This window comes from Psittacula echo, assembly GCF_963264785.1.
Source record: "Psittacula echo genome assembly, chromosome: 4".
NCBI classification, from domain to species: Eukaryota; Metazoa; Chordata; class Aves; order Psittaciformes; family Psittacidae; genus Psittacula; species Psittacula echo.
The window spans coordinates 28,469,336-28,482,091 of record NC_137738.1 but is presented as its reverse complement, the minus strand read 5'-3'; the positions used below and the strand labels follow the sequence as shown (position 1 = coordinate 28,482,091).

The window sequence follows — 12,756 nt, the reverse complement described above, 5'->3', positions numbered from 1 at the left end:
TGACACACAATGCACTGTAAACAGCAACAGACACACAGGTTACATTCACTTTCTGAACGGCATTAAAGTGAGACCAAAGCCTGCTCATCATCTTAAGTTTAAATGGCTGACATGTAAATGATTTCTACCACATGTAGTTGAAAGGTAAATGAAAACGTAAAAAATAAAACCCATTTCAAATGAAAATCCAAAAATTACATTCACAAAAAGAGGTTGTAGCAGAAAATACTTTAATTTGCATTTGATCGATTCAAACATAGCAAAGATTGGGAAGTGTTTAGATCTCAGTAAGCAGTTCCAACATTGATTCTGGTTTTAATAAATATTACATTTTCCTAGGCTAGCCATATGGAGGAATTATCAGGTGATGAATTGCCAATTGCTACTTTGTAAATGTAAGCATCTAGGTTATTCACAACATATTACAGGTCATTTCCCAGAAAAGCACAAAGCAAGGTCACATAAAGGCAACCCAACCATCCAAACGCAACTCCAGAAAGTGTGGCACAGTGTATTTCATATATATACAATGACATGCAGCACAAGTCTCCAGCTGAAGCAGGGAATCACTTCTAGCCCAGCTTACACAAGTCTATTTCACTGGTTTGCATCTATACTCTCACCTTCCTCCTCTGGCACTGAAGAGGAAGTTGCTCGGCAACAGTGCCCTACATCCTACCTATGCGGTTTCCACCAAGTCTTTTTTACCATTTCACATAAGCCTTCATGACTTGGGAAGAAGGAAATGTGCTGTGTCTCTGTCTTCTCGCTACCTCTGGGATTACAATCATTGGGTCATTTGTTCAAGGAAATGTACTTTAAAATGAACAACACATGATGTTGACAAGCTGATCTCCAATAGGGAGCTGGAATCTGAAGTAGTTTACAAGTGATGGGCAGTGTAACTAACCTTGTTCCTTAGTATAAAAACAGATCTGTAAGTTTCTAAAATTTAACATATAAAGAACTAAGCCATCCAACTCACATGGCAAAACTTCATAGGCAGCAAAGTCACAGAATGTACATCAAATACAGTAAAAAAGATGGTGACAGGAAAATTGTTTCAACTAGATTTGTAACAGGAAAAATCTTATGTCCTATTCCTACAATGACAGTGAAATGAAACGCCTTCCTTATTTGACCACCAAGCCAGATGTACCTTCAAATGCAACGGAACTTAACACACACACACGGAGAATTTGCTGGTCAGTTGCACCCTGTGTTCTCATGAGACAAAGGAAAAGAAGAAAAGCTTCCCATCTCTATGTCCTTACCCAACAGCATTAACTGTTAAGATTAGCTGCCTGCAGTGTGCCAATGAGGGCTGCAAGGAGCAGGTGTCCAGGACCATTCCCATCCCATAAGCAAGTGCATGATGGCAGTACATGGTGCTGCTTCAGTGCCTAGATTTTAGCCAGGCACAGGTGGAAAAAAAAGTAGCAAGTTGCGTCCCCAGAATAAGGTTGGAAGCAATCCACTTTCCCCACAAAGCAAGGGGGAAAAGCAAAGAAACAATTCTGAAACTCAGGTCCTTCCTGGGGCAACACAGACAACACTTGCTTTTCAACTAGAAAATCCTGCCTCAAGCTTTAGGCACTATAATACATAACAATACAGATAAATCCCAACTATACAGCATTCTTCTCACAAGTGAGCCTACAGGTTCTAGCCTTTGCAGGTCAATCCAAAAGGCAAAGAATTAATGGCCATCTGAAAACTACGCTATGTCAGTATATACAATTACTCAGAAGAGTTAGATACTGGGGGTGTAACTCCTTTACCAAACACAGCTATTCACATCTGAGCTAGCTACCTAGATTCCTACTTCAATTTAACGGTGAAAAATGAACTCCAGGGTGCAGATGCAGAGTTCAGAATAAGCCAGATGAAACCACCTAGAAATCACCTGCTCTTCTCCACTAACTAGAAAGAGGAAGCCTGCAGTGATGTGCTCAGACACAGATGGGTGCCCACAGGTAAGAGAAGCTGCTAGGTATGAGTGGCATCAGCTCTCTCTAACACCATGTTAACTACTGGCTTAAACAGAAACTTCCCACTGGTTCATTGCCAAATTGTGAAACTATCACCAAAACGTGGGGGGTATCTGGTGGTTTGTTTTGGGTTTATTTTTTCCTTTATTTTTTTTTCTTATCCCAGTTTGACTCAGGAGGGTTGACTTCCTTGAAAAACAATATTCTTTCTAATAGCAAGTGCCAGCAGGATAATCTGTCTTGTTTCCAGTCACATAGAAATTTGAGGCTAATCTGGAAACAAAGGACATAGAGCGTATTCGAGCTTTCAGACAATCTCAGCTGTAAAAGACTACATTATTGAAGCCAACACAGTTACAATCAATTATATAAACAGGGCACTAAGTATCTGGTGGGGTGAAAAATGTTTAAGAGCACTTTATTTTGTGAAGACTGGTTTTAAAAACAAGAAATGTATCTACGCTGTACCAGCACCTCCCACATTCATAACTTCGAAACATGCTGGTTTAAAACAATTTATTACTTCATTTCAAATTAAACCAACATTTGGTTGCTACTAATCAGTTTCTGGATTCTGCTTGGACAATGGTAAGTTACCATTGACATCTGCGGACAATGATACATGAGTAATTTCTTACTTTATGAATGCTATGTTATTAACATACCCGTTTTTTTTACACTGAATATCCTTTTAAAGAAGACAGTTAGGGATTGCATAGATAGAGTATGCAGTGGTTAAGTGTCAGTGTGACTGAATTTTAAAAAGGATCTTTTTTTAAAAGCGACTACAAAAACACACGTTGTTACTTTTTGCACTGACCTTATAAGCACAGCACTAAAACATAACCCATAAAGAGCAAATTTATTTCCACAGCTCGAAGATTGAAATGTGCTATTTTAACATTTCAGACATCAAAAAGACCATTTCTGGAAACTGAACCTGTGATTACAAACTAGAAAATAAAATGTGGTGGATGTGAATTTGATTGACTGAGGCTTTCCAGCCAGCAGTGCTCCACTAGCCACCTCCCCCTCCTGACCACCGTGCCCCAAGCAAATGCAGGTAGCCAGGGGGCTGCAGAAAAGTCACTTTGAGCTGTGCTGAACCAGAGACAACACAGGTGTTTTAAAGGAAAAAGGAAACTGTGAAAAGCAGCATGAAAGGAAAAAAAAACACTGCTCTCACCACAATGCAATAGAGCTTGGTATGAAATGCAATCTCTGCTCAGTCAATTTCCATTAAATAAGTTTCCTATTACAGTGGGAAAGCAGAACTCAACAGAAGCCCCACTTCCTTTTTTACTTTTTTCTCCCCTCCTTTCTTCTTTCAGCCAGCCAGAATCAGCATAACCCCATCCTCAGAATATACTGAAGCTCAGTACTGGGAAGAGGCGAACACCCTCTCTCAGAATGGGCCAAGTCACGGGGGAGGTACATATGTTTTTATATAAAACAACTGTTTCAGAAAGGCAAGGAAATAAGAACATTTATGAAGTTTCAGTATAACAGACTGTGAGCAGAGAACTTAAAAATAAACAGATCAGCATAATTTACACATTTAAAAACTATAATATTTCATTCATAAATATCTTCTCTAATTAATAACCATTCGTAGCTTAAACATAAATATTCAAGTTGGTATTCGATTTTACTTTTTTCAGTTCATGTGAGTCCTGTAAGGATCAGTTCCTTCTGCTCAATGCAGTCATGTAAATGGTCTTCACTAATGAGTTGTGCAAAGGCCTTCATTACCTCGTTTGTTGTAATAAAACTTTAAAATTCTGCAGCTCTTTTATACTTGTGGAAAGCCTGTAAAACAAAAACCCTTCAGTGTTAGCAAGTCAAATGTGACAAAGAAGTGCAAATGATCACCTTCCATCCTTCCATGGGGGCTTTTTGTTTGGTTTTTAACAAACAGTTTTGTTCCAAAAGATGAACACGCTTAAGGTACTACTTTCCCTTGAAAGATCTGACTCACCATTATATTTATGTAATATATTATAGGGATTAAACTATATATATACACACACACACTTAATGGTCTTGACTTCACTAAACATCTAAAAAGCTCTAAGCAGAGGTAATAATGTTTATTACATTCCTTTAAACAGGAACTGATTGTTAAATTCAAGATGTGAGGAACTAGCATGATGAACAAAGCAAGTTCTAGACATCTTTTAAAGCTGTTAATTTATTTCATCACTTGAATAGGATAAAGTTTTAACAATAATTACATCATACACAAATATCCAAAAGGCTAAGGGCTAAAATGACAGTGTTAAAAAAAGTTCCCCAAGTACTTTTCTTCCTTTTCACTACATTTTACATACACACATTTAAAACAAATACAAAATGTAGAATAGCTGTAGTCCATGGTCAAAAAGGAGAACATATACTCGAAGTCTAATGCTTACGGATGTTTACGAGACTTAAATCCAGCTCTCACAAGATGGACTTTATGAGATTAGAGATAGAAAGATAAATTAGATCCAAACACAGAACGATGACCATATACCAACACTCCACATACTCAGTTTGATGGCATTAAGTTTATCAGTATCACTAATTCAGCCTTTAAAAAGCTACAGCTACCTGTACAGTGCCATCTTTCCATAGACAACGAGTGCTGACACTGAAGTTGTATGGTTTTTCTACAATATACATGGTAAGAGCTTACCTTCCAAAGGCATTTACAAGAGCAACTATTTCTTGACGTGTGAGCTGAAAACCTTTTGACGGGCTATTCTCAGGAAGGCTCTGTATTTCCTTCTCAGAAAACAAGATTTTCAGAGCAGTTCCTAAGCCTTGAGTCTATAAAGAAAAAGGTGCGGTGTTTTCTGGGTTTTTTCCAAACACTCAGGAAACCATAATAAAGGTAAAAAATTACTAATCCAGGCAATTCTTCTATACTGACACTCCCTTTACCCAAAGAACTATGCGCCAACAAGGACACCAATGCAAATGCTTGCCATTGACTGTGTACCAGGTTCAGTCACTTATCTAAGACCATTTGTTTCCTCAGGTATACTTGCTCTTCATCCTCATGTATTTGATCTCTTCTTTTCCCACCTCTTTTATTTTCAGGCACAGCAGATGCATATGAAACATGCCTGTTACATGACTTCCAGTCCCTCCTGCCCTTTGCTTTACAAATGCTCTGCTGCGGCAGGAGCTATTGGATCAGATCACCCCTTATCCTCTTCCCTCCCCCTTCAAAGTCAAACTAGATTTTATACGAGGTATCACAACACTTCTGCTTTTTCCACCTCCAGTTCTAGGGGCAGACACTGCAGTTTCAGTTTCAATTCCTATGTTCTATACAGAAATAGAACAGCAGAAGCTATTCTTACTTTCTCTTTTAATTGGGCAACAGAAAAAAACACTGGGTTTTGACAAAAAGTGGTTAAGGCTGGCTGCAAGAGAATTTTATAGGTCAGGGAACCTGGTCTTATTCCATTTTGTGTGAGAAGGGAAAAACAACAGATCAGAAGTGTTCACTAGGACCGAGTAGGCAAAACTCCAGAAATTCAGCTGAGACCACCAAATTTTTGATGTTACAAATTTCTTTGAAAACTGAACTCTGATAAGCTTAATGCTACAGAGGAATACATAGTACAGTAGAAACCCCACAGGAACAACTATTCTCCATGTGGACTTAACATTATTCTTGAGGTTTAGAATCATTATTAATAAAATGAAAACAGTAAGTGTCCAGAAACTGATACTGGTTTGCAACTTCCAGCTTTACTATGCACCTCTGCATTCATTTGCTGCCTTCTGCATAAATTGTGAACATCTGAATTGCTTCTTTTTCTTATGCCTCAATTTGTAGAGTTAAGTCCCACACTGGATTTTCTAACAAGCAAGCAAGTGCTGTATTTCCAGGAAGGCTTCCCACAGGTGATTCTACAGGCTCACCTGATCACACAATATAGATACGATACTGACTGCCAGTAAGACTTTGCCATGAAGCATCTGCTTTAAACACATTTTGGAGGTTTTTTGAGAACACAAACTATAGCTTTTAGTAAACTGAACAGCTGTTGGCTAAACATAATGACCCTTTTTTGAACTCTTTTTTTAACAGTGAACTAAAGATAAGTCCTTTTTTAATACATAGGTAAGGATATCAAACATCAACCATGTACAGAAAGTCTGAATCCTAAGGTAATGGGTATCTTGGCAGACTGAAACAAATGCTTACCTTTTAACCTCCCCCTCCACACAATAAACTGTACCTGTAGTTTGCCCCACAGCCTGCATTTGTCACATCCAACACAATCCATTATGCGGGATATGTTCTTGAAATGCAATCTGAATTCTTCCTATCAGTTAAAAAACAAAACAAATAAAAAGGTTAACTAAAAGTATCTCTTAGCTTCACAAAAACACAAGGCTAACTAATCTAGTACCACTAGAGTATCAGTTCTAAAGTACTAACACTGAAAAAACCCTCTACTTTGTGGTCAGGCCATAACCAAGGCCCACATAAACCCAGAACCTTGTTTACAAGACACTGCTAATGGTTAATTCCATAAAAAACAAACAAACCAACCCAAAAAACCCTACAAACAAACCCTAAAATACAGAACATTCAGGGTAATACACTAAGTTTCTATCAAATATCTGAAAATGTTCTGAGCTGTAAGCGCTGTATCTGTGTCCCTACCCAATTTTTCTTCTATTACTCAAATCCCTTTTGAATCAACTCACCTTTCTGACAACCAGGAAAACAAGTTACAATTCACAAAAGACATTTCCTGTCCAAAGCTATGGCTAGCTTGCTGCTTTGCAGCTTCAGTCGGAGCAAAAGCAAGCACAGAACAGAACTAATTAAGATAATTTCAATTAAATATTTAAGGTCAGAAAAAACACTAGCTGAGCTGATGATGGCACCCTTCTAATAGCATTCTCTGTAATGCTGATGAAATTCCATACTACTACTGAGATAGGTATTAAAAGTGTTAACAAGTATTAAACCAGACTTTTTTTACTGAGCCACACTCCAGCTGTGGAATTGTACCGCATACCAATCTGAACTCCTGCATGGTAACACTGGAAGTTGCTGGTAGTAACAGCATTCACATTAGGTACCCATGTCTGGGAACTATGCTTTTCTGATATGAAGTGTAATATTATGTTGCATTATATTATACTATATAGGGCATCTGTTTTTTAAACAGACATCACTGTGGCTGTGTGGAGACCTCATAACAGCCTTCCAATATTGGAAAGGGACCTACAGGAATGCTGAAGAGGGACTCTTCATCAGAGACTGCAGCAATAGGACAAGGGGCAATGGGTTTAAACAGGGGAAGCTCAGGCTGGGTGTAAGGAAGAAGTTCTTTACTGTGAGGGTGGTGAGGCACCGGAATGCGTTGCCCAAGGAAGTTGTGAATGCTCCATCCCTAGCAGTGTTCAAGGCCAGGCTGGACATGGTTTAGTGTGTGGTGTCCCTGCCCATGGCAGGCGGTTAGAACTTGATGATCTTAAGGTCCCTTCCAACCCTAACTGTTCTATGATTCAATATTGATGTGAAACAGATAATATTTTAAAAACACCATTGCGTCTACTGGTAATCCAGTTCAACTCATTTGCCTCACCACAGTCTTAATGGCAGACCCAAGGCACTAAACCAGAGATTTCAGTCTGCTTGGCTCAGGACAACACTTCATGTTCATTTATTATAATGTAAATTAATTAAGAGGCCTCAGATATGATTCTAAGTTTTTACCCCAGCCTTTTCCCCTCTCAGCAGTACATTTCTGGTTGGTAGAGAGATTTTCTAAAACAACACAACTTAATTCCAAAATGGGTATTTTGGATGTGATTCAGAAAACAAGCTTTACCTTTAGTGACTTGGCTCCTTTTTTATCTCCAGCAAACATGGACTTTTCATCAAAGTGCATATGGAAGGACCTAATAAAAGACAAAATGCAAAAAAAAAAACCAAACCCAATGCTGACATACTGTGTTCCATCAAGCTTGGTGAGCAGCTGATGCCATCAGTGTGCAATACTTTTCAGAGTTCCTAGTTTTTACAAAGTAGCTCTTAAGAATTTGCTGAATGGTATCAGTTCTACTGCTCAATCACTGTAACTTGAAATATGTTATTTACAGTTTTGTTGAGAATTTTCTTCATTCCATTTCCACTGATCAAGATTTCTTTCTAATATACACTGCAACTATCTTAAATGTTCATCTTTCAGTCGACTGTTGTCTGACCACACCTCAAACACCTACCAAGATTGTTAGCAGGGACAGCAACAAAACCACACAGAATGTTACAAATCACAAAAATTAGCAAGAAGGAGCCGGACTAAAAAACTTCACAGACTAAACAGAAGAAAGAAGGGATGGCTAAACCCCCAGAAGTTAAGTCTGTGATAAAAGCTGGATTACTTACTGCATTCTTCTTATACTGAAGAATCAGAGAAAGCAACAAATAGAGTAGTAGGGTGTTGTGTGGGGTTTGGGGGAGGAGGAGAATTTTTGTTTATTTTTTTGTTTTTTAAAGACTGGTATATTCAAACTGAAAAATATCTCTTCCTGTCAAATGTACAAATTCCTCTTGTTCTTCCATTACTTAATGTAATTTCTTCATTCCACTCTCCTCCTTGTTCTATCCTGTCAAGGACTCATCTGTTCTCACTTAAATGAGAATTTCAAACAATTAATAAAAAAAAAAAATCCTATGCCTTACTTGGTGTCCCTGAAGATATCCAATAAGAGAGCTTTAGATTCAGCATCCTCATGGCCATTTCCAGTGTATAGGTCAACAACTGAACGCTCAAAGTATGGTGCAACCTTTGACAAAGCACGCAGCTCTATCAAATACAGGAAATACAAATTTTTGAGCCTCCTTGGTCCTTCTCCTTTTGTTTCAACAGGGTCAAAGCGGCGAGTAAACTCCTTCACATTCGGTCCCCAGCAAGGCTTCCCCCACATTTCTATACACAGGGGGGGAAAAAAAAAACCAACAGGGGAGGGGAAGTAAAAGATACATACTTAGAATGAAAAAAACAATTAACTACACATAAAAAAAAATAAATCAGAAAACAACAAATACATATTACAGATATTGTAGAATTCCATCCAGCAATTTTAAATAGACTTAAATTACCTTCAAGAAGATAATTTGCACACAGATGCAAGTTAATGCTAGCATGAAGTCCAGAAATGAGCTTGTAAAACACTCTTTTCTCAAGGCAAAGACCTATCCAGGAAAAAAGGCAAACAGATCCTAAATTAAATACTGGAAATAATGTATTAAAATGAATATACCTTGATATTTCAGTAATGCAAGTCCACATTGTTTAAATTTCAAGAGTTACAAATACAGCACTTAAGCATTGTTAATAATTCCTTATATCCACCATGGGAAAACTTTGCCTCTTATTTTTTTATACAAAGCAGTACTAAGAATTAAGTTTGACATTTCTTACTTGGTATTTTGGTGTTCTAATAAATACAGTCAAATAAGCATGTGGTCAACTAGTACAGATAAACTGCCACACAAAAATATGATGCTTACAAGGTCTGAGCAATAAATTTCAAATAGCCTTGAATTTTAACATTCTGGAGGCCAGAACTATACAGTGGCATATCCCAATTAGAATTAAGCCTACTACTGAATTAGCAACCTTACAGAAAAACATCAAACGTCCCAGGAAACCTTCTGGCATTGGAAAACAGTAAAACTATTTCTTCCCAGCTCTACTGTAAATTCACTGAAAATTTAAATACACAGAGCAAAATCTTGCAAAATATGACTTTGATAGGTACTGACTTCTGCAGTGGAAACAGAAATGCAATGGCATTGGGTGACCAAAATAGAATTTAAATGCAGAAATTACAATACCACTTAGAACCAGGGACAGAGATTACACTTGGAATTAAGGAGTTTGTTCCTTTCTCAAAGGTATGTTTGGGTGATTTCCCTGCCACTCCAATCTCCACAAACAGAAGGAGGAACAGGTGATGGTGAAGCCTATCTGTGAGGCTCAGATATGACCTCATTTACAAACACTACTTATTAAATAGCAAATAAATTTGTATGCCTTCCTACAACAGCACCAGTCAGAGATTTCCAACTAGACAAGTAAAAGGCTTATGAGAGGCAGAATGAAGTTTAAAATTAAATACATTTAATTCATTTACTTTTCCACACACCTCCAAAATGTGATTTTGACTGCTACCACTGTAACAATGTTTTCCATTTAAATATGAATAAAAAGCAAATTTCCTTGCCTTCTGAACACACATCATACTCATGTTAGTTTATATACTGGGAACAGAACCATCAAAAACTTTGCTTTTTTTTTTTTTTAAATTGTTTTTAAATAAAAGGTCTTAGCAATGTTATTAATAATAATGTCCCCATTTAAATGCCTAAAACGAGCAGAAAATTTGAAGTAGCTGGTATTGGAGTGACCTCCCTCTTTATAAAAGGTGAAACACTGAAGGGTTTAAAGGAGCAGACAATCTGAATGACTGAGATTTCTAAAGATGATCAAGAAAAAAAAGTATTCTTTGAACAGCACTCAGAAGTTCTGCACAATTTATTAAGGATCCCACACTATAGAAAATATCTGGGGAGATAAAAAACCCTACTACAATGGTTCTTCTAGTGAATTTAACATTATATTAACCCATCCAAGAGCTTTTACCTTCTAGCCATGTGTAGAAAGATTCTCCTGCAAATACAAGGTATATGGTTAAATGAAGAGTATTCATTTTCAACATCACAGTAGCTTTGAATTACTACACATACTAACATTAGCTGCCATCTGGACATAAAGCTAAATAACTCAGCTATTAAAGTGAGAAGAGGCACTGAAGTGGCTTAACATTGAGGTTACTTTAAATCTGTGGGGGTCAGAATAGGAGAAATACAAGAATGGGCACAACTAAGCTGCTGGTCAGGCATTCAGAAGGGTATAGAAGCACAAGCCTGATTAGATGTGCTAGTGGTGAAAGACATGACAGAAAAGTGTAACTATATCTGATAGCTTTTATTTTGATTGCTTTCTGAAGATTTCATGTAGGCTTAGGTCTTTTGTCTGAGAGCTTCCAGCTGACTGAAAAATCTTAGTCTGTCTCACTGTAGACAGACCAAATTTTCTCCCCACTCTCTCTCCACCTTCCCAAAATCAAGGACATTCATGAAAGTACACAAAAAACTGTCCCTCTTCTTTTAAGTAATCTGACATCAGTATCAACCAGGCTCAGCAGGAGACCCAAGAATCCTTTAATCTATGCATCTCCAGTTACCTTGCTAGTAACACTATCACAACACATATTCTGTTACAAGGATAAGAACCAACAACAGAACTGTATTCTGCTCTTCTCCACTTGTTCCCCCACTCCAAATGAAAGAATTATCTAAATAAAAACATTTTCTGATCAATCATCTGCCTAAAATCATAGTTTTCTTGCCCCCTAATGCAACAGCAATAAAGCGAATAAATCAGATATCCAAAACTCTTTCATGTTTACTTCATTTCTGCAAGTCAAGCAAAACAAGGTGACTTACCATCATCTCCTCCTTAGGGGAAAAAAAGAGACAAAACAAAACAAAGTTTAAAAATACATAAGCATTAAAAAGATCATTTCCACAGCAAAGCAGTAATGAAACACAGGCTTTACTACAAACACTGAGAAAACAATAAATGCAAGAAACCTCATTTAATCTATAAAAAGTAGGCTACTTTCCATCCTCCTCCTCCTCAACATAACCTAAGATTAAACAAATAATAGTAATGAAAGTCACTAAGAATTTGAAATCTTAGTAGCGGCTTATTTGCACATTCTTGAAAGCTATGTTTTAGCTTCAGAAAGATGATTAGGAGTCATCTTCTTTGTATTATTCAACAATATTACCAATGTTCCTTTCTGAAATTCTGACTCCTGAGTTAAACTGCTCTTGAACTTCTTTTTATTTGTGTACACCAGCGATATATTATATTAATAGTTATCATTACTAAAAGCTATCTTGATATTCTAATGTGTGGTGATGTTTTCTAACTCAATCTATTGGCTAATAGTTAAGTTTTAAGGGAAATGAGACACACTGATGGAAAAGTGGCTTCATTTGCAACACCAGGTTATAGTTTTTCATTTAAATTTAAACACTTAAACCCCTGGTCACTGTCACACTTTACCCATTCTTCCAGATAACTGAGACTTCCTAAGTATCCACTCTTTCTTCAAATAATGTAATTATTTATACATTTGTAACACACTAAACTGTAAAGGTACGTTATATCACAATGACTATGAGCTAAAGTGATAATGCTCTAGAAAAAAACCCCAACCAAGCAACAACCCCCAGCCAACCAAGGGAAGAATACAGAGTGCTGATTTTTTTATTGAACTTTAACTCCTTCCCACCCACATTGGAAAATTACTGTGACACTTACTAAACAGTTTGAGATGTATTTTAGTTTTCCCATTAGCTCCCGTGACATTAATAAGCCTATTCCTATGCAGTAATATTAAGCATGTATCACAGTATCACAGTATGTCATGAAGTCTCACAAATCTTTGTCTAAGTATTTGAAAATGAACAGCCACTGCTACAAAGGAAAAAAAAAAAAAGCAGAAAGCACATCTCCAGACTGAAGATCACTATTTGTATCACTTTTATTGTGAAAGTCACTATACTAAAAGAAATGCATTAGAAAATAAAATGGGCAAGACCTACCCCTACTAGGCGCCAGTGGATTTAAAGGACGGTAAACAGATCGAGGCCTAAAAAATAAGA

The 12,756-nt window shown here is 37.2% G+C and overlaps 1 protein-coding gene across 1 annotated transcript in view; it reads right to left on the bottom strand.

Annotated features, from left to right (window-relative positions):
• Positions 1-225: 225 nt before the first annotated feature.
• ERO1B (endoplasmic reticulum oxidoreductase 1 beta) overlaps positions 226-12,756 on the bottom strand; it is a 31,336-nt gene continuing 18,805 nt past the window's right edge. The window contains exons 8-15 of the mRNA XM_080614537.1: positions 12,697-12,743; positions 10,661-10,687; positions 9,115-9,207; positions 8,695-8,941; positions 7,841-7,910; positions 6,230-6,316; positions 4,669-4,802; positions 226-3,800 (exon numbers count right to left, since the gene is read on the bottom strand). Of these exons, the coding sequence (XP_080470663.1) occupies positions 3,740-3,800; positions 4,669-4,802; positions 6,230-6,316; positions 7,841-7,910; positions 8,695-8,941; positions 9,115-9,207; positions 10,661-10,687; positions 12,697-12,743 (766 nt within the window). The 3' untranslated portion in view covers positions 226-3,739. The remainder of the gene's footprint in view (positions 3,801-4,668; positions 4,803-6,229; positions 6,317-7,840; positions 7,911-8,694; positions 8,942-9,114; positions 9,208-10,660; positions 10,688-12,696; positions 12,744-12,756) is intronic.